Genomic DNA, 18,862 nt, shown 5'->3' on the forward strand with positions numbered 1-18,862 from the left:
AGAGCAGCTGGAAAATTTGGCCTACCGCGCCGCAGGGTGCGCCGCGGCAAGCCATTGTCATATAAAAAAAAATATTTCCTTAAATCCGAACCCCCTCCCCTTATTTCATTATTTCACTCCCCAAACTCTCCTCTTCTCAAACACTAAACCCAAAAAGCCTAACCAACTAATTTCACTCAAAAATCCATCCACAAATCCATCTTCTTCTTGCAAGGTGAGTAGTTTCTTCTCTCTTTTCCTTCAAACTAGTAGTATTTCATTTGTTTATTTCCTTCTATTTTCAAGTATATTTGTATAAACCCTAGCAAGAATTGCATTGTTAATTCCTTTTAGTTTCTTTTATTAATATTGTTAAAAATAGTATTAGAAACTTAGAATGTATATTCTTTTTGTGGTTAGGGAGGATTTGAAGGTGTGTTGAGGTGAAATGAGTTGAGTTTCTTGTTGAAGATTGTTAAGGGGTGTACTAATCCAAAAATGAATATAAGAAAGTGAAAAATTGTGTATTGAATATTATTGTGAAAATGTGGTGATGTTATAGTTGTGATGAGAGGCATATTAGTGTTGTTGATATGGTGATTATGCCTCTTTTGAAGGTGAAATTTTAAGAATTCAAGAGATGCTCACAATGTGTTTGATAAAATGTCTAAGTGACATGAAATTAAGTAATGTCGCAAAATAAGAAACAAATTGCATTGTGAGATGTTACTATTGTAACAACTATAACATTAAGCTAAACCATGATTTTTCGCTTTCTTTATGTAAAAATAAAATGTAAGATTCATGCTAATGTGCCTATGTAGTATTTTTTTTTACAATAATTTTGAATTTTATAAAATAGACTAATTTCTTTTTATGTTTATGTTTAATAATAATCTAGCTTAATTTTGTTTAATATTTATGTTTATGCTTAGTATTAATCAAGCTGCAAAATCTAGCTTAGTTTTTGATTTTTATTTTATTTTTAATTGTTGCAATTGTCTCTGATATTGGGTAGGTCGATAAGCATTATATCATTCTAATTGAAGAACAGGGTAGTCTAAATCCCTGTTACATGTTAAGTGTCAACATGATGATACCATAAGTGTGGGGTATTTACTCTACTTGCTCTTAAAATAATTTTGTGTATCTTTAACTAATATATCATGTTGTGTAGGTATAATGTCTCGGCGCCCAAGCAAAAGATCAAACGTTGGCCTATCTGAGGCTGCATCTACTAGCCGACGTGGAGGTAGGAGGGCACCACCTCCAGCACCAGTGGAGGAGGAAGAGGAACACTTTGACCCTGATGCAGATGAGGTGCCAGAATGCAAATATGGCATCAGGGCTATTCCAGCCCATACAATACAATGGTTCCAATCCTTTGTCCCTGATGTGCCACCAACCCCAGAAGTTACCATAGATGAAGCAAAGCTTGCCCGTAAGTATAATGCCATATATAATAACATTCGAGCTTTGGATTTTGAAGGGTTGTTTCGCCAAGGTGATAGTGTGAACATCAACTTGGTAAAAGAATTTTATGCCAATTGGCAACCAGGAGGTGATTTAGGTGCAAGCTATCAAGTCAGAGTCAGAAACAGAGTAATCCCATTTTCTTCAAAGGTCATCAATCAAATAATGGGTTTCACTGAACATTCTCATAAGCTGTTTCAGAGGTTCCTTCGTAGACCAGATTACCCTGACATTCGCAGGCAGTTATGTGGTGCAGATTCCTTTGCCTTGTGGACTCGAGATTCAAATGAGTTCCACAAGGAGATGAAAAAAGGATCAATTTAGCGTCCTGCACGAGTTGTTTTGAAGATAATAAATGCCAAAATCATGCCAACACAAAGTGATACAGACGTATCAAAACTAAAGGTTTGCTTGATTTATGCAATTTTAACAGGAATGCAGGTTGATCTGGGGGAAATTATGCTGGAACACATGTCAAAGGTGAGACCTTTTGTCGGATGCCGCCTACACTATCCGAGTATGATCACTCGGTTATTGCGGACGGACTTCATTGAAGAAGAGTATCACTATGATCGGCGGATAGAAGTAACATATCCTATCAGGGCGCTTGATGTCACGACTGTGATAGATCTGCCTGCAGCTGCACTTAATGCCGATCAAAGGTTTGTCCGGGTGGAAGAGACTTTGCAGATATTATTTGCTGACATGCGCTTTCACGCATCTAGAGGGGAAGTGAACTTGGAAGAGTTGCAACAAAATCACCCTCTATCTCCTTTCACTCAACAGTGGTTAGGACTGGCTCAGCAAGGACAAATCCCACCGGATGAAGATGTAAACTCTATTCCCTCAGATGACGAGGAATATTTGCGCACCTTTGAGGATGAAGATGCTTAGGCCAATGGCCTCAGGGAGTCTCTTTTCTGATCTATTTTAGATCTTTTCGCATTAGGGACAATGCAAATTTTTTAAGTGTGGGGTGGTTGGCCCCTATTGTAATGTACTTACTTTTATATTTTTCGTATTTTGTTTGATTGAGTTTAGTTATTTTGTTTGATTTTGTTTAGTTTGTTAAAATTGCTTTTAGTTTGTTTTGTTAGAATATAGTGTTGATAGATAGTAAGTAATCCTAATTTCGGTATAGATCCCTCCTGGATTTTCTTGTTGAAAAATAAAGTCGAAATTTAAAAAAAAAAATCCATCAGAAAAATTCGAAATTTTTGAGTTTGCAGTTTTTGTTTTGTTTTATTTTCAGTTTAGTGTATGCTAGTTTTGGTTTAAATTAAAAAATTTCCCTTGGTTTTTCTTTACACCACAGTTCTTTTCCAAGGGTGTATTTGAACCGGGTATAATATAATTTTTTATTTCAATTGAATAAAAAGTTCCTAACTTACAGAGTTAATCTCCTCAAATGCACATGCTTTAGAAGTTATATGTACCTTATTTGTGATGTTCAAATCTTAGTTCTTGATTCTAAAGTAAGTGCCTTAAATTGTGTATTTATAACTATGCTTAACTGCTTTGACTAGAGAGTCGAGAAAGATCCAAGCTTGGATGAGTTATGTGCCAATGTGTGAGTGAGGTTGTTGAAATATTCTGTGTATAATAGTTGATATCTAGAACTTGCCCCCAAGTGTTTGCAAAGCAAAATAGTAGCATTATTCAGTTTAGGAGATGATATAGGCATTTCTTTGTTGAACCAGTTTTATAATTGTTCCCACCTAGTTGTATATATCTTAGTCAAACCTTTTGAGCCGTTAATCCTATTTCTTTGGCATCCGCAATATAAACCTTACCAATTTATGTAAATATTTCAGTTATATTGAACCTCTATCTCTCATGAGCACTTAGTGTTGTTTTAATGTTGTTAAAGTTGAGAAGAGATTTGTTTGTTTAAAAAAAAAGGTTGGAGATGGTTTAACATAAGAGTAATGCTGAAATTATGAAATGAAATGGTGTATGTATGAAGTGATCAAAGAGATGTAGCTACTACATTCTATATTTATCACACCCTTCCTCAGCCTGCATTACAACCAATTAAAGTCCTATTTGATCTTTGATTGAATAAGCTCAATTAATAGAGTATTACACTAGGGGCAAGCATATGGTATGTGATTTGTTGCACATGAATTTCAATTCTGAGGGTGAGTTAATTCTTCCTATTTTGAGTTCCTAAATATTTGTGAATACTATGTTGAGAGGAACTAGTCTATATTAGTTGTGGGAGGGCACATGATTTGTGAAAGCAAGGAAACGTTTTGACCTTAGTGTTAGAGTAAGTGAGCAAGTTATGAAAATGCATGGCACTTGTGAGTCATGTCTTGAGGTTGAACTATTATAAATTGTTACTTAAGTGTCGGCATGTGTTGTTAGAAAAATTGATTGATAAAAAGGTCGTTCTTATGTGAAATGTATGTTAATTGCTCGAGGACGAGCAATGGTCTAAGTGTGGGGTATTGATCATAGGCTAAAAACTCATATTTTAGTCATTGTAACAACACTTTAATTATTGCATTTTACAAAGGTTTGAGCTTAAATAATAATGAATTGTACTAAATTCATGCTTTATGCCTTGCAGGAAGCTAATCCGACTTAAGAATTAACTTTGGGATGAATTTGATTAATTTGGGGCTTTGAAGTCTGAGTAAAAGCTAAATAAATCAAGTCGGGATCGTGTTCGGGGGTCGCAAAGCAAGCCCGGATAGAAAAACAAGAGAAAAAATGAAGCATCGCAGAAAAATACATTGCTGCACCGCGGGGCGCGCCGCGTGGGGCACCGCGGCAGTGCAAAAATCTACGCTGCATTGTTTTGCTCTGTTAAAATGCATTCTGCCTCTGTCTAATCCATGTACGTGGCGCACGGGGCGTCGCATGGGGCGCCGCGGACGTGTAAAAATCGCAGAACTACGCTATTTCGATCTAAAAAGGGCATAATTGTCAAAAACCCCTTCACACACGATTAAAAAAGGGGAAATCATCCATTATTGACGGACCAGACTGTTTTTGAGAGAGAAAAAGAGGAGGAAATCCATCTTGGAGGATCAAAATCAAGAGGAGACAATACTTTGGAGCAAGGATTAAAAGAGTTTTTCTAAACTTTCTTCTAGTATCTATTTATTTGATGTTTAAGACTTATATTGTTGATGCTTGTATAATTATGAGTGGCTAAAAACCCAAATATTCTGGGGTTGTGGGTGTTAGATGATTATGTTGTTTGAAGCTTAGATTGATGATCTTGAAATTATCGTTAAGGGTTGTTTATTTGATTCTGCTATTAATTACTTTACTGCGTAGCTAACAGTGAAATACTATTTACGAATCTTGAGTTAAACTTGAAAAAGAAAATTCTTGATTGCATATAGAATCAAATAGAGCAAGATCTGGATCCTGGGCATCGGGTGAAAGATTCGCGATTAAGATAGAACTATACTTAGTTGCCTTGTTTGGTTGAGAAATAGGATTTGTAAATGCATTTAAGTTAATATTAATACCATAGAAATATAGGTATTAATTTAACTTGAATAGGCGCATAAGAAATCGACAGATTCTTATGGGTATTATTAACCCTATAATCAATAACCCAGATAATTCAATAAATCATTTTAAAGCTAAAAACGTAGCATGATCTCTAGCAAGCCCATAACCCCGGGATATCTCTTTTATTAATTGTTAAAAGAAAAATTCATAAGTGGCATAGTAACTTTGCATTGTATTATTGTTTGTCTACTAGTTAAATTGTAAATTGGTTATTTATGTATTTTGTGATGAATTAGCTTGAATCGATAATTGTTTGAGTTTGCATCAGTCGTTAAGTTAATCATATGTCCTCATGGGAACGATACTCTACTTATTACTATATTACTTGAAGATCGCGTACACTTGCGTGAGTGTTTTGGTTGCAACACCTACTTGGCCTTTAATTCCTTTAAGTGCTCATGAAGCTAGGTGGCTTCTTGGCTATGAGACATCCTATCTTGCTCTGACTCCTGCAATCGGGCCTCGAGCTCATCCATTTGAGCAACTTTGGCCTCTAACACTAGGAGACACTCAGCAAGCTAATTCCTCTCAACCAACAGTTGTTCTCGTTCTGAAGCAAGCTCTTGCTTGTCCATAATCAACCTTTGCAGGCCCTCAGAGGCGAGAAGATTAGCTTGAGAAAGGGATAAGATCAAGATTACTACTTCGAAGTGTAAATGGAAAGAAGATAGAAAAAGGCGAGATTGTTACCTACACGAGCAGTGCATATTGTTGCTTATCAGGCATTTCTTAGAAAGGAAGTCCATCTTTTTCCAGTCCTTCGTCGAAGCTGGTGGCTTCAGGTAATTAGCAAGTTCCACCAGCTTGGCTAGAATATGGAACTCTTTCGAAATCGAAAGAGTAGCACTTCACCTACAACGAAGATCTTGAGAAGGAGTTGAGTACGTGTTTCCTAAGTTCCTGTGGTCCGGAGACCTCGGAGAAGAAGCATTCCCTACTTGTTCGGCTGAAGCCAGTGGAAGAGAAGTAGCCGGTATTGGTGAAGAAGGGGAATCTGGTGTTGGTGGATAAGGAGCTGTTGGTATGGACGGAGAAGAAGCATATATGGCAGAAGGAATAGTAGTTGTTGCTTGCTCAGAAGTTGGTGTCAAAAAGAGGTTAGGGGCCGAGCTCCTCTGATCGGAGATGGCAAGGGGGGTTGGAAAAGGAAAAAATTGACATTCTCAACCAAATCCATTTCCCCCAAAGTGCCTGAACTTCTTCTGTTGGTGGGTTTTGGAGCTCCCCCGGCTGAGCATCCGGTTGAGCAGATGAAGATCTTTTTCTTCTTTGAAGGGAAGCCTCTTCATCATTGGCTTCCTCTTCATCATCGAGGACAACTGTGGCCAGCTCGATTGGGGACTCTGAGAGGAGGCAACCTCTTCGGAGGCTTGAGCAGATCCACGAGCCTTTCTCCGGTTAAGGGCATTCTGCAGTACCCGCTCGGCCTTCTCGGGGTCATCGAGAACGTCGACATCGAGGCACACGACGGAACCCCTCAGAAGCTCTATACAAGCAGAAAAATGGTTATTAAATTGTTCTTAAACTATTTTATGCAGATGACATTTAAAGAAAGAGGGATTTTGCTCACCATGGTTCTTGGCTCTCCACCCGTATTTGGGAGCCATTTCTTTCCACCGTCGAGATTCTGGAGTTGTAATATCTAGAATTTTCTGAATCCATCGGTCTAGACCGTAAACCCGTGGAGGTTCCCAGCAAGTAGCTGAAACGAAGGGAGTAAAAAAACTCAGCTAAGAAATGATTTTCTACGAAAAAAGGAAACGTACATCCTAAGACTTACAGAAAAGATTCTATGATTGGGGGAAAGCTGGAGCTATGGTCTGGATGATGTCCCCGATAGCAATAACAACAAACCGCTCTATCCATCCATAATATTGTCATCATCTACACTGGTGAGAAGAGCATGGTGACCACACTTGCTGAAGTTTAACACCCCCCACGAAAAATCTTGGGGGAGTAAAGATTCATAATATGTGCGAGACCTAGGGTTTTCCTAGTCTCGGCGCACAACTGACGAAGGCAGGCCACCGTGCAAGATATGGATGGGCCTACTTATGCCAAACAGACCTGGTACCGGTAGAAAAATTCTAGAATTATTGGGTCGATTCCTTCACTCGACTCCAAGGTTTGTTCTACCCCATCTAGGGCAAAAAATTTCAACATTACTACAGTTGTAGTCCTCCTTTACAATGGGGATGTTAGGAGGACAGATGGATGAGGAGTACCTACAAACTGGCCAAAACCTGCTACTTTGGGAATTTGCAGGTGCACTTTGCTCTTGGAGATTGTATGCAATGCTAAGATGGAGTGGTATGATGGTGTTTACGGTCAGAGGTTCAGATTCGATATCAACCACTTTGTTCTTGTTTTTCTTTGGACCTTCACCAAAGACAAAACCAGAATTTCCAGAGACGACGGAGACGAGAAGACATGATGATAAGAAATTTGTGAAGAGGTTTTTATTGAAAGAGTTGAGTTTTGCAAAAAAGCTCTAAGGAGATTCAAAGAAGGAGAAAGTATTGTGAAAGTAGTGAAAGTGAAGAAACAAAAATGATGAGTAGCAGAGTTATAAACGGGAAAAATCGTAGTCATGATTATCTCAAAACCTGGCGAAAATACTTGATGAATCACGGGGCAAAACGTGTTCGGGATATTAAATGCGAGAAGACGTGCGTCTCTTCAAGTGTCAGCGACTATTCAGAAATTTTCCCGCCAAGAAAAGAATGCTCATCTACTTCCCGATAACACTGAGTTGTATCACCGGAAAGTAGGGGGACTATCTGTATGAGGTGAAATCGGTTGATAACGGGTGGTCAAATGGCGAGGTGACACGTGGAACCGAAGATAGGCAAAAGATGAGTCAACAAATAATTGGCACCGGGTACGAAGTATGTAACCGGTACAGGATGGATCTCGAAAGAAGCATAACCGATGATAAAGGTTCAAAGGTTTGACATCGGATAATATTCAGTGAGCAACCGCTACAGAGAATATCTACATTCAAAGCCAGCCGTTATGCACCTATCAATGATATTTTTATTCTCATTCAAGAGGAGCTTGATTTTAGGATCTTGTCTCCTTAAGTATAACTATAAATAGCAGGATTAAAAACCATTGTAGGACATGAAAGATTCTGTACACAAAAGTTGTAATCTACTATTTTACGCTCAATCTAAACAGTTTTATCATTGCTTTTACTTTTGCTTTCAAAAAGAATAAACTAAAAGTTAGGCTTGTCATCTTCTTTAATTTCAGTCGTTAATTTTATTTTTGTTCCTATTTCTTTATCATTCTTGAATCAAATCGATTTAATTATCTATAAATCACGTTATAAATTCAGTTGTACCGTTTTACGGGTAAACAATACATTTTTCTCTATCTTCTATTTTGCGGAAAAGAGCTCACTATGATTCAAATTCAAACTAAAGAAAAAGTGCCCTCTATTTTCTCACGATCAATATGATGTCACCCCATTATTATTAACAAAATATTTAAGGTGGTCCTCTTCCACAGCAATAGACCACGTCGCATTACGTCCGCTCCCCAATATGCCTCAAGTCAATATGTTCACCAAGCGCACGGCACGATCACCATGACCTTAAGCAAACACCAAACTTCCAATACCACCCAAAAGAAAGCAAAAAAATAAAACCCCCCACCCCCAAAAAAAAAAAAAAAAATTAAGTTTTAAAATCAAGATTAACTCCGTTAATTTTCCTTTTTTATAACACTCAATCATTTCAAAGCTCAATCACCATCACCATAACCCATAGTTCATTACTAAGCTCAAAAACCTCCCGTAATTGAATTTGACCGTTGTGGACTTTTCTGATAAGGCCGTGTTTGGTTGTATAGACTCAGCTTTCTGATAAGGCCGTGTTTGGGAAATTCGGTTAGGGTTTTGATGGCTCAGTCGATGAGCAGAGGAGGGGGAAGGAGTGTGGTAGGGAACTATGTAGTGGGGAAGCAAATCGGCGCCGGCTCTTTCTCGACGGTGTGGCATGCTCGGCACCGAGCTCACGGAACCGAAGTGGCTATTAAAGAGATCGTCACGGCTCGGCTTAATAATAAGCTTCAGGATAGTCTCAAGTCCGAAATTGTAATTTTACAGAAGATCAATCATCCTAATATCATTCGCCTCCACGACATGATCGAGGTTTTTTATTATCAAATTCAGTTTCAGAATACATTTATGTTTGTGTTAATTAAGGAATTATGCATATTTCTGCTAAGAAATGCTAGAATTTATATTCGAATTGTAGCTTAGTGATATCATTTAGGTATTTGTGTGAGTCTATGGAGCCATTGGAAAAATAGAGTTTAAGTTATATGCACTTACGACATAACAAAATGTATACAAAATCAGGTAAATTTCTATATAAGCGTTAATTAATAACCTGATAAAAATGGTAGTAACCTGCTACTACGCTGATAGTGTAAAAAATCTGTAAATTGTGAGTGTATGTAACTTAAATACTGGGAATAGAGGTTTATCTTATTGCTTATTTGGATGCACGGACTGCGGGGATATTATAATTTTTGCATTTGGAACTTTGAGCAGTATAGATTATGCTCATTTTGCTTGAGACTTGAGATAATATCTTTTTGGTGAAAGTCTTCAGTAGAAAGAAGGAACTCAATAAAGAAAATGTTTATTATGTGTTACCTGTTTAGTTGTCTTCGTATTGTCATAAAGAAAGTGTATAGCTTTGTTTCTATAAACATTATAGAAGGAATATGGGATTAGTTCTCCGTATAATCTCAGGAAGAATAGCTTTTCAGTAAGTTCTGTGGAAACTAGAACTGAGCAAATTCAGCTTTATGCCTAACCATGGCAGGGTGTTTGACTCTAGACCTTCGTATTTGAGATCGTATCTGCGACTCTGCTGGAGCATAGCCCAGCTTTGTTACTTTGCTTAGTTTATAGTCTAAAGTTTTGTGATCATTTGGGTGCACAATGTTGCTTAGTTAAGAATCTGCTTTGTTAAGAAATGATATGTTATTTTGCTTGTGACATATATTTTCTTTTCCTTTTTGATCTAAATGAAACCTCGTGAATGGGATATAGGAGGTGGGAAAAATATACATTATTTTGGAGTACTGTAGAGGAGGTGATCTTTCTATGTACATTCAACAACGACAAGGGAGAATTCCAGAAGCAACTGCAAAACATTTTATGCAGCAACTTGGTTTGTCTGAACCTTCTGTTTCTTTTGCCCAACTTCCTTTTTTCGCATGTAGAGTGAATGACCTTTTACTATTACATGAACTTAAACATATTAACGTTCATGCTCATGTATTTGCTGCAGCATCTGGTTTAAAAATCCTCCGTGATAACAATCTAATACATAGGGATCTAAAGCCTCAGGTTTGGCTTCCTTCTCCTCTTCTATTCTGAAATTTTAAAATTTGCTGATTCCTCATAAGCCTCAGGTGATTCTGCCGTAGTTCTTATTGATATTCATGGGCATCTAATGACTATCATACTAGCTTTTCTAGGCGTAAAAATATTAAAAAACGAGTGAGCTGCAAAGAGACTATCCCGTTAGTTGTGCACCACCTAGCACTTAGCATATATTGTACTAATCATCAAAAGGAGCCAAGTATTTGATAGTTTTTAGTGCATAAACCACAGATTGGAAATGGTTCACATGACTCCATCACTCGGAGGTAATTGAGGCATGCAGTTGCTTCATTTTCAGATAGCAATCGCATGTCTCATACAGAGATTTTGAATAATCATCACATTTGCTGAGGACAATACTCTTCAAAAAGATAATAAAGGAAAAGGAAGGCGTCAAAGGAGATGAGTCTCTTTGAACAGATATGTAGGTTTCATATCATCAAATTAGTAGATTCTAGTTGAGGGAGCTAATGATTTGATTTCTAGGAGTGAGTTCTTGCATGTCTCTTTTTGTAATTTTTCATTTTTGGCGACAGCACTACTTCTTAATTTTTTTGAGAATTTGCATGTTTGGTAAGTGGAAATGGTCAATTCATTGACTTGTTCCTTTTTTCTTGATCCAACAGAATCTCCTCTTATCCTCAAACGATGACAGCTCCACCTTGAAGATTGCTGATTTTGGGTTTGCAAGGTAAAGTTGCCCATATGGTAAATGTCTTTCTGCTGATGTACCTCTCTTCCTCCCCTTCCCTCTTTTGAATGACCTAAGATCCAGCAGTTCATCTGCCATTAAGAACACTTTTGCCAGAATTTCTTTCCTTCTTTTTCCCCCTCTGTTTAAGCTGCAAGCTTACTGGTTAAATGTTTCCTAAGTGGTGGGTGGTCCGTTCAAAATTCATAATGACTTAAACCACCTCTCTTTTGTTAGGTCTTTGCAACCTAGGGGCCTTGCTGAAACACTATGTGGTTCACCATTGTACATGGCTCCAGAAATAATGCAACTTCAAAAGTATGATGCAAAGGTGATATACTCTTTCTATGATTTCCATCCATAGTCTAATAGGAGTAGTATCATTTCAAGTTCCTATTAACTTTTGGCTGCAAACGCAGGCAGATCTCTGGAGCGTTGGTGCCATCCTGTTTCAGCTTGTAACAGGCAAAACCCCATTTACCGGAAACAATCAAATCCAGGTTTAATATCTTCTAAGCTAAGCATGCTTCTTATAGTGGCACTTTTCCAGTTCAATTTGATCGGCGATATTAAAATTCTTGACACAAAGTTCTAAACTTTTTCCCTCCATCTTTCCTGCAGTTGCTCCAGAACATATTAAAGTCCACTGAATTGCTGTTTCCTCCAAATGCAAAAAATTTAAGTTCTAACTGCATAGAGTTGTGTAAAAAATTGCTGCGCCGTAATCCAGGTACGTCATTTGAGTGGTCCAGATTTTAACTGTATAAAATCTTTCACAAACAGTCTTGAGTATACTTGTGTCATTGTTTCCTACACGCTTAGCCATTTTGAACCTTTCACATAGAGAGGATTTTGCATGATTTTCAGTATTTACCTTAACAATAATAAATCCGGAATTCTCATTACCCGACAATTTTCATTAAAATTTCAAAACTTGTCTTTGGTGTATTCCATGAATCAACAGTGGAGCGGTTGACATTTGAAGAGTTCTTTAACCACCCATTTCTTGCAGAGAAGCAGCCAGATAAGCTGTCTTGGTAATGTGGTTAATGAAATCTAGTTATCGTTAGTACATATTGTTCATCTTTAGATCTGATTGATGTGTGGATATTGTCAGCAGGGATAGGAGACCTCAAAGGGTAATAGGTGGTTTTCCTATATCAGAAGGCTATCCTGTGAGGAACAGAGAGGAAACTTTTCAAGAAGATGGTTTACCCTTTAGTCTAGATGATGATTCCAGCGTTCCTGATGGTACTCCTTCATTTGCTGGGAGATTACCACAGAGGTTGTCACATGGATTTTCTTATGATGCAAAAGCTGAGAGGAAAGAAGGTTCTAGTAATACCCCACTCAAAACAGATAGTATTGGCTCGAGCCACAGACATACAGAAGGGAACCTGAGGGAATCTATTAATTTGAAGGACCATAGGCAAGCTACTACTCGTTCAAAAGGTTCTATTTTGCAACGCTCTTCCCAATTTCCATTTGCCTAGAATTTTGAGGAAATCTATGTTTTGCTTGGATCTATAGTTTTGGCTGATACCTATTCTGATTATGGTATTCACTCCATTCAACAGTGGTGGATTCGTTTGAGTTGATTGATCAGGACTATGTCATTGTTTCTGGGCCCCCCATGGACTCATATTCTTCAGCAGGTGCTTCTAGGCTTAGCAATATGCCATTCAGATCAAGCAGCTCCCTGCAAGCATCTGCGATTTTAGATCCTAGACCAAGTGACCCAGTGCCTATTATTGGTCCTCCAACTAGTAGAATAGATCATTTAGGAAGTTTGGAAAGTCCCTCATCTGCACCTGGAAGTTCACAAGGATGCACAGATATCATAAACCGTTTGGAGCAGCCGCCAACCGATGGCATGGCCAGAATAGAGTCCCTGCAACATTTTGCCTCTGCTATCATGGAATTAGTAAATGAGAAGGTAACTCATAGTGATGTCATTTTCTGTAAAACTGCATGTGTCAATCTGCGAATATAGCATGCAGGGGTGCAGGGAGAGAATAAGTTCTAGCCTACTTTCTTGTAGATCCTGATCTCATTTATTTAGCTTTGAATTTATACTCTTTCTGTAAGAAGAGCATGGTAGAAGATATGGGTATTTAGATTTTTTGCTTTCTCTGTGGCTGAGGCTGAGACAGCTCATTCATAATCTAATTGTTGTACTTTTGCAGTATCTTCTTGGTACTCTATTAATGAAATTTACCATATTTTATAAAATTTAGAAAAGCTTTAACCCCATGCTTCATTTACCGCACTACCAGTTCTACAACAGCCTTGCTACTGTTTACACCATTGATTTGGTTACCCCCAGTTGTAGGAGTCTAATATGTTTGCTCAAGTTAGAGTCATCTAAATATATTCTATTCTTGCAGATCCTGTTGTAGTTGTTTTATAGGAACAAAATTTGATTATTCTAATGTATTTCATATCCTTGATACAAGCTTTCTTATTGTGCTGGCCGGTAAATCTCATGGAATGTCTAAACCTTGGTGAACATCTTGCATAGTATGTTTGACTCAATTTACTCGGTGTGCAGCTACCTGAATTAGAAGCATCTCTTTTTCTTTTTGTACAAATATGTGGTGTTTAATGTGTACTCGGGTTGCTTCAGCAATGAGCTGCATCTTTACATACGTAACTCGACCTTTTAATTCCTGAAGAAACATTAACAAGAATTTCATGAAGCCAACCTTAGTTGTTCCCTCAAACATTCCATTGTGATTTATTGATTTATTCTTCTATGAGGTTTATTTATTTACTGCTCCAGGCAAATGGAAACGTTGATTACATGCCTTTCTGCTTCTAAAATGAATTTGAACAATGATTTATGGAACAAAAATATAGAACATTGATTCATCAGATTGCACAATAAAATCTCTCAAATAAACTATATCAGATAGTGATACTTTTTCTTTGGGATATAGACTTACTAGAAAGTGTAAAGTGGTGAGATACAGAGTTTCGATGGAATAAGAAAATACCCAAAAATGCAAGTGTCTGACCTAGTTTTGACTTGGCCGAGCTCACTTTCATGAGAGCTAAAAAAAGAACAAGAAAAGAAAGATCTTCTGATTTTTTTTAATGAAAAGGTCATTTGAAGAAAGATTTATCAGCAAAATCAAGTCTTATAGTCCAAATTTCATCTCTGAGCCAATCTTGATCCTTGTTTGTTTATGAGTGTCACCTGATTTAACTTTTCATCATTCACTGCACTCACCTTGCTGATATCAGGTGATGGTAATTGGTAAGTGCTTGGGAACTGGTGATCTGAATTGTAAACTGTGTGGTCTTCTACCTTTTGCTGTGAAGATATATATTCTCTTAATCTATGCCTTCAAGTTTTGGTGCTCAATAGATATTTGTATATTCTAATCTGTCTGCTGACTCTTCTTAGGCTTAGCTGTCTATCCTTTATCTATGCTCTTATTGGTTCATTTCTGGTATGTTTCTTCTAATAGTTATTGTGTTCTCTTGAAGGTTGAGGCAAGCAGGCATCTGGAAGCATTTTCAATTCAGCTAGTCAGTCTTGCTATATGGAAGCAAGCTTTGGATATTTGTCATACGCAAGCGGCGTCGGCAATTGAAGGAAGTCCAAACCAAGAAACTATCAGATTGAGGGAAATCATGAAGAAAGGTCAAGCTAGTCTTAACATAAAAAAGCATCTTGATGCTACTAACATTTTGGGGCCGGAGAATGTATGCTCTCATATTGAAAAAGCATTTCTTAGTGAAGTTGGTAATGCAGAGGAACTTGCCAAACATATAGAGCCTGGTATATTCTCGGTTACTAACTACTGCCAATTTGTGCTGTACGCCTGTACCCCTCCCCTTTTTCTTCAATCTCTGTGTGCTTTATGTGTGATACTGCAACTGTTCTTGTGACATTTTGTTTCCTGTTTCCTCTATCTATTCTACTGCAATAATTCATGAGTTCCTTTAACACACCTGGCAAACTTTTGCTTCCACATCTACTATTAAGATGAAATTATGCAAGTAATTTTGATGGTCTCTTAAGATAAAACTAGTTTTATCAACAATCTAATGTGTTACTGCAAAATAACTTGGAAGATTTGAACTGGATAGAATGGCCATCTGTTGATCTTGTAGTTGTTTCTTGGTATTTTCATATTTGTGCGCATTAAATGTTATTCTTAGCTATTGTTTTTACTTCAGTGATTGAAAGCTAAGTTGTTCCGTCTGACATGGCAGTTTAGGTGCCATACCCATGTCGACACGACACTAGTATGGTTGTGGGTATGGGATCCGTACCGGATCTGATCTAACAATTTTGGGTACTTTGACCGCAACGGACGAAAAAATTCGAGACGAGATACAATTTGATTCCCGAAATCAGAACCAAAACTAGGATAAATTTGAAGAAAATAGCATATCTTATCTAGGAAATCAATCATTTACTTATCTACAACTTGAGAATAAAAAAGAAGTCCACACTTTACAAGCTATACATAAGTATTCCATAAAATTTCTCATAATTTAGATATATTTTTATATTATTTGAATTATTTTTAGCCGGATCCCCGCACCCGTATCCGCACTAGGATCCATATCCCTGAATCTTAGACTTTACATCTCGAAGGATCCGACCTCTAGATGCGCACCCATGTCGGACACCTGCACCCGTGTCCGAGCAACTTAGATTGAAAGAGCAAGCAAAACATCCCAGATACTTCGGCATAGGAATATATTCAGTTTTTTGCTCAAGTATGATGCATAGGACTGCCTTTTATGTTCTTAGACAAAAAGATAAAGAGCTTGCTTGTGCTGTTGTTTGTTCTCAGGAAATTCAGTGGTGCCAGATGCAATGGAGATGATATTTCAATCTGCCCTGGCTTTGGGTAGAAAGGGAGCTGTAAGTGTTCTGTATCTTCTTTCTTTATCTTGGTCTATATTGTTGTTTCTGTTGAACTAAAGTTCACCACAAAATTCCAACATAAACAAGTGACCCTCATCATAAAACTTCAGGACTTAGAAAAATCTGAAAATCTTTTCGTGTGTGTAATCACCTTGTCCTCCTCCTGGTTTAGACGATTCTTCTTTCTTCTTTCAGAAGACAACAATCCCTATCTGTGAAATTTTCTGTTTAATGAGACCTAATATTAAACTGAACCATTTACCAGAAGTTATGATACTGTGGCAGGTTGATGAGTACATGGGTCGGACTGAAAATGCAGTGGTATTTTATTCAAAAGCTGTGCGTTTGTTAAAATTCCTACAAGTGGAAGCACCATCTCTGATTTTAAATCCTCCATTTTCTCTAACAAACTCGGATCGTTATAGGCTTCAAAATTACATTGATGTCCTCAATAACAGGCAAAGCGTTTCAAGGTCTCAAATGATGGCTCTGCTTAAGTGTGAGGATCAACACTGCTCTCCTTAAAGAAGAGAGAGAGAGCTGTTAATACAAAATGATGATAACATCTCATGTGTACTCTGTAAAATTCTTTGATCTGTACAGTTATTCTTTTAGCATTTTAAAGAAAGTGAGAAGAAAAAGAAAAGAAAAAAGTCAACTCATGTTCTCTATAATGATTGTAACATTCAAGTTCCTCGTTCTTCAAACAAATTCAATGCCCCTAGACTATCTCTTTATATTCTTCTGGAGGCAAAGTCTCTTTAAGCACACTTGAGCTCTTTGTTATCCATCTTTTCTAAAGCTTTGTCGTGTGCCTTTGCGCTGTCTCAAGCCGTACGGCAGTTTCTTTATGTACAATTATGCTGATTGAAGATACACTGGCGCAGGATTTGGATGTTTGTGTGTACAATTACTGATTGAAGAATTTAACTTCAAATATCTCTAAACTAATTTTCTTATAATTTAATTTAGAGTATAATATTTAACTTTTGTGGACAAAGTTACTATATATATATATATATTGGTGGGAGATAGCAAGTATTTCGTGAAATAGTCAAAGAATGCTTGCTTAATATAAAGAAGGGGTGCAAGTACTTCATTGACATTTGTTTTTCACTTTGGAAACGTTGTAGAAAATCGAATTTGGAAGGTTTTTGGAAAAGTTTCTTGGAGAAAACGTTTAACTAAAATTTTAAAATCAAACGGACACGGCTTATATTCGGGAAGACCTTTGATTACTAAAACTTTTTTTTTTCTTTTTAGCTTATAGGCACAACTTAATATTAGATTTCAATATTACTATGATATTTATATTTACATTTGTTGTATATTAATCCAGATGCTTCTGAAGAAAGCAATTATTATTCTTCCCCTTTTTACTCTCATTTCTCCCTCTTGGTTGACTACGAATAGTATAGTTACTTGCCGTCCAATTCAACTCCATTCCTAACAAATTAGGAAGGTAAAATAAATCAAGCAGAGTAAATAGAAATAAAGAACGTTATGAAAGCTTATTCCTAGTCATTCAGGGAGACCAAATCAGGAAACTTGTATGATCAAGTTGATGCTTTCGATAATGATGGGCGGCGGCTTGGAAAAATCACTGGTAAGATTGGAACTAAGTATTTTGTATACTTTGAAAACCTTTGTGGTCGAATGTGTAAATGACATAACTGATTTTAGAGTACATCAAGATTGGATTGATGGTAAATGGGTTTCTTCTAATGACACTGCAAGTGTTTGAAGAAGTATTTTCTTGAACAAGACTACAAATTCATGCCTTTAGGGTGTGTTTCGTACGAAGGAAAATATTTTTCGGAAATGTTTTCCAATTTTCCCATGTTTGGTTGGCTTAATTGTTTTGAATAATATTTTTCCCACTGAACTAAATGTTTTCCCTATCAAAAGAAGTGAAAATATTTTTCAAAACTCTTTTTCAACTTTCTCTACCCTATTTCCCATTCCCACCAACACCCACCAACCCACCCCACCCCCAAACCATCCCTACCCATCCACCACACCCCACCCACCGCAACCCCGCCCACCACCCACCCTAAATAGAACTATTATTAAGCGTACTTTCTTTTCATGTTGTAGATAAAGTACTTTTTTTTATTTCAATATAATGAGTATATTCTTTTCATGATGTAGTAAAAATATTTTTTTTATTTCAACAAAATAAGTACCTTTTTTTTCATGATGTAGAAAAAGTATTTTCTTTCATTTCAACAAAACGATTATTTCTTTTCATGATGTAGAAAAAGTATTTTCTTTCATTTCAACAAACTAAGTATTTTTCTTTTCATGATATAGAAAAAGTATTTTCTTTCATTCAACAAAATGAGTAATTTTTTTTCATGTTGTAGAAAAGTTACTTTATTTTTCAACAAAATAAAGTATTTTCTTTTTTAGTTATCGAGCTCAAATTTCGACGTTGTTCTTATGTGAAAAAAAATAAAGTAGCACATTAGTTCCTTTGGATTTGTGTGAATTTTTTCAAAAACTTATTAAATTCTTGAAGAAAATAGAGTCCGGGAGGGGGGAGGGGGGAGTAGGGAAAACATGGGGATTTTGGAGAAGGTGCGTTGAGGAGAGTAGCATAAAAAATTATTTTTCTAAAAATATTTTATACTCTCTAACCAAACACTAGAAAATATTTTCCGGAAAATGTTTCTCACTCACCAACCAAACAAAACAAGGGAAAATAAGTGATAAGACCACTCAAAACATTTTCTTTCATAGCAAACACACCCTTAGTATTCTTTCTATTTGAGTCTCTTTTGGGGATTTGCTTGAGAGCATAATCAGAGTTGAATTTTGTTTATAGGTTGTAGTTGTTTAAATGTTAGGGCATTGATGAGGGCTTTATGGTTCATTAGTATTTGTTGTAGTA

General features: G+C 36.9%; 1 protein-coding gene across 2 annotated transcripts; it reads left to right on the forward strand.

The window, feature by feature from the left end:
• The first annotated feature begins 8,562 nt into the window (after positions 1-8,562).
• LOC107797291 (serine/threonine-protein kinase ATG1c-like) lies at positions 8,563-16,703 on the forward strand. Of its 2 annotated transcripts, none has more exons than XM_016620161.2 (13): positions 8,563-9,142; positions 10,055-10,175; positions 10,296-10,354; positions 11,017-11,081; positions 11,319-11,412; positions 11,501-11,581; positions 11,703-11,811; positions 12,046-12,118; positions 12,202-12,533; positions 12,659-13,017; positions 14,574-14,868; positions 15,896-15,966; positions 16,255-16,703. In XM_016620161.2, exons 1-13 carry the CDS (start codon positions 8,891-8,893, stop codon positions 16,492-16,494), a joined length of 2,151 nt encoding a protein of 716 aa, XP_016475647.1. In that variant the 5' UTR covers positions 8,563-8,890; the 3' UTR covers positions 16,495-16,703.
• Positions 16,704-18,862: the final 2,159 nt, after the last annotated feature.

The sequence above is a fragment of the Nicotiana tabacum genome, chromosome 10 (genome assembly GCF_000715075.1).
Source record: "Nicotiana tabacum cultivar K326 chromosome 10, ASM71507v2, whole genome shotgun sequence".
Lineage (NCBI taxonomy): Eukaryota > Viridiplantae > Streptophyta > Magnoliopsida > Solanales > Solanaceae > Nicotiana > Nicotiana tabacum.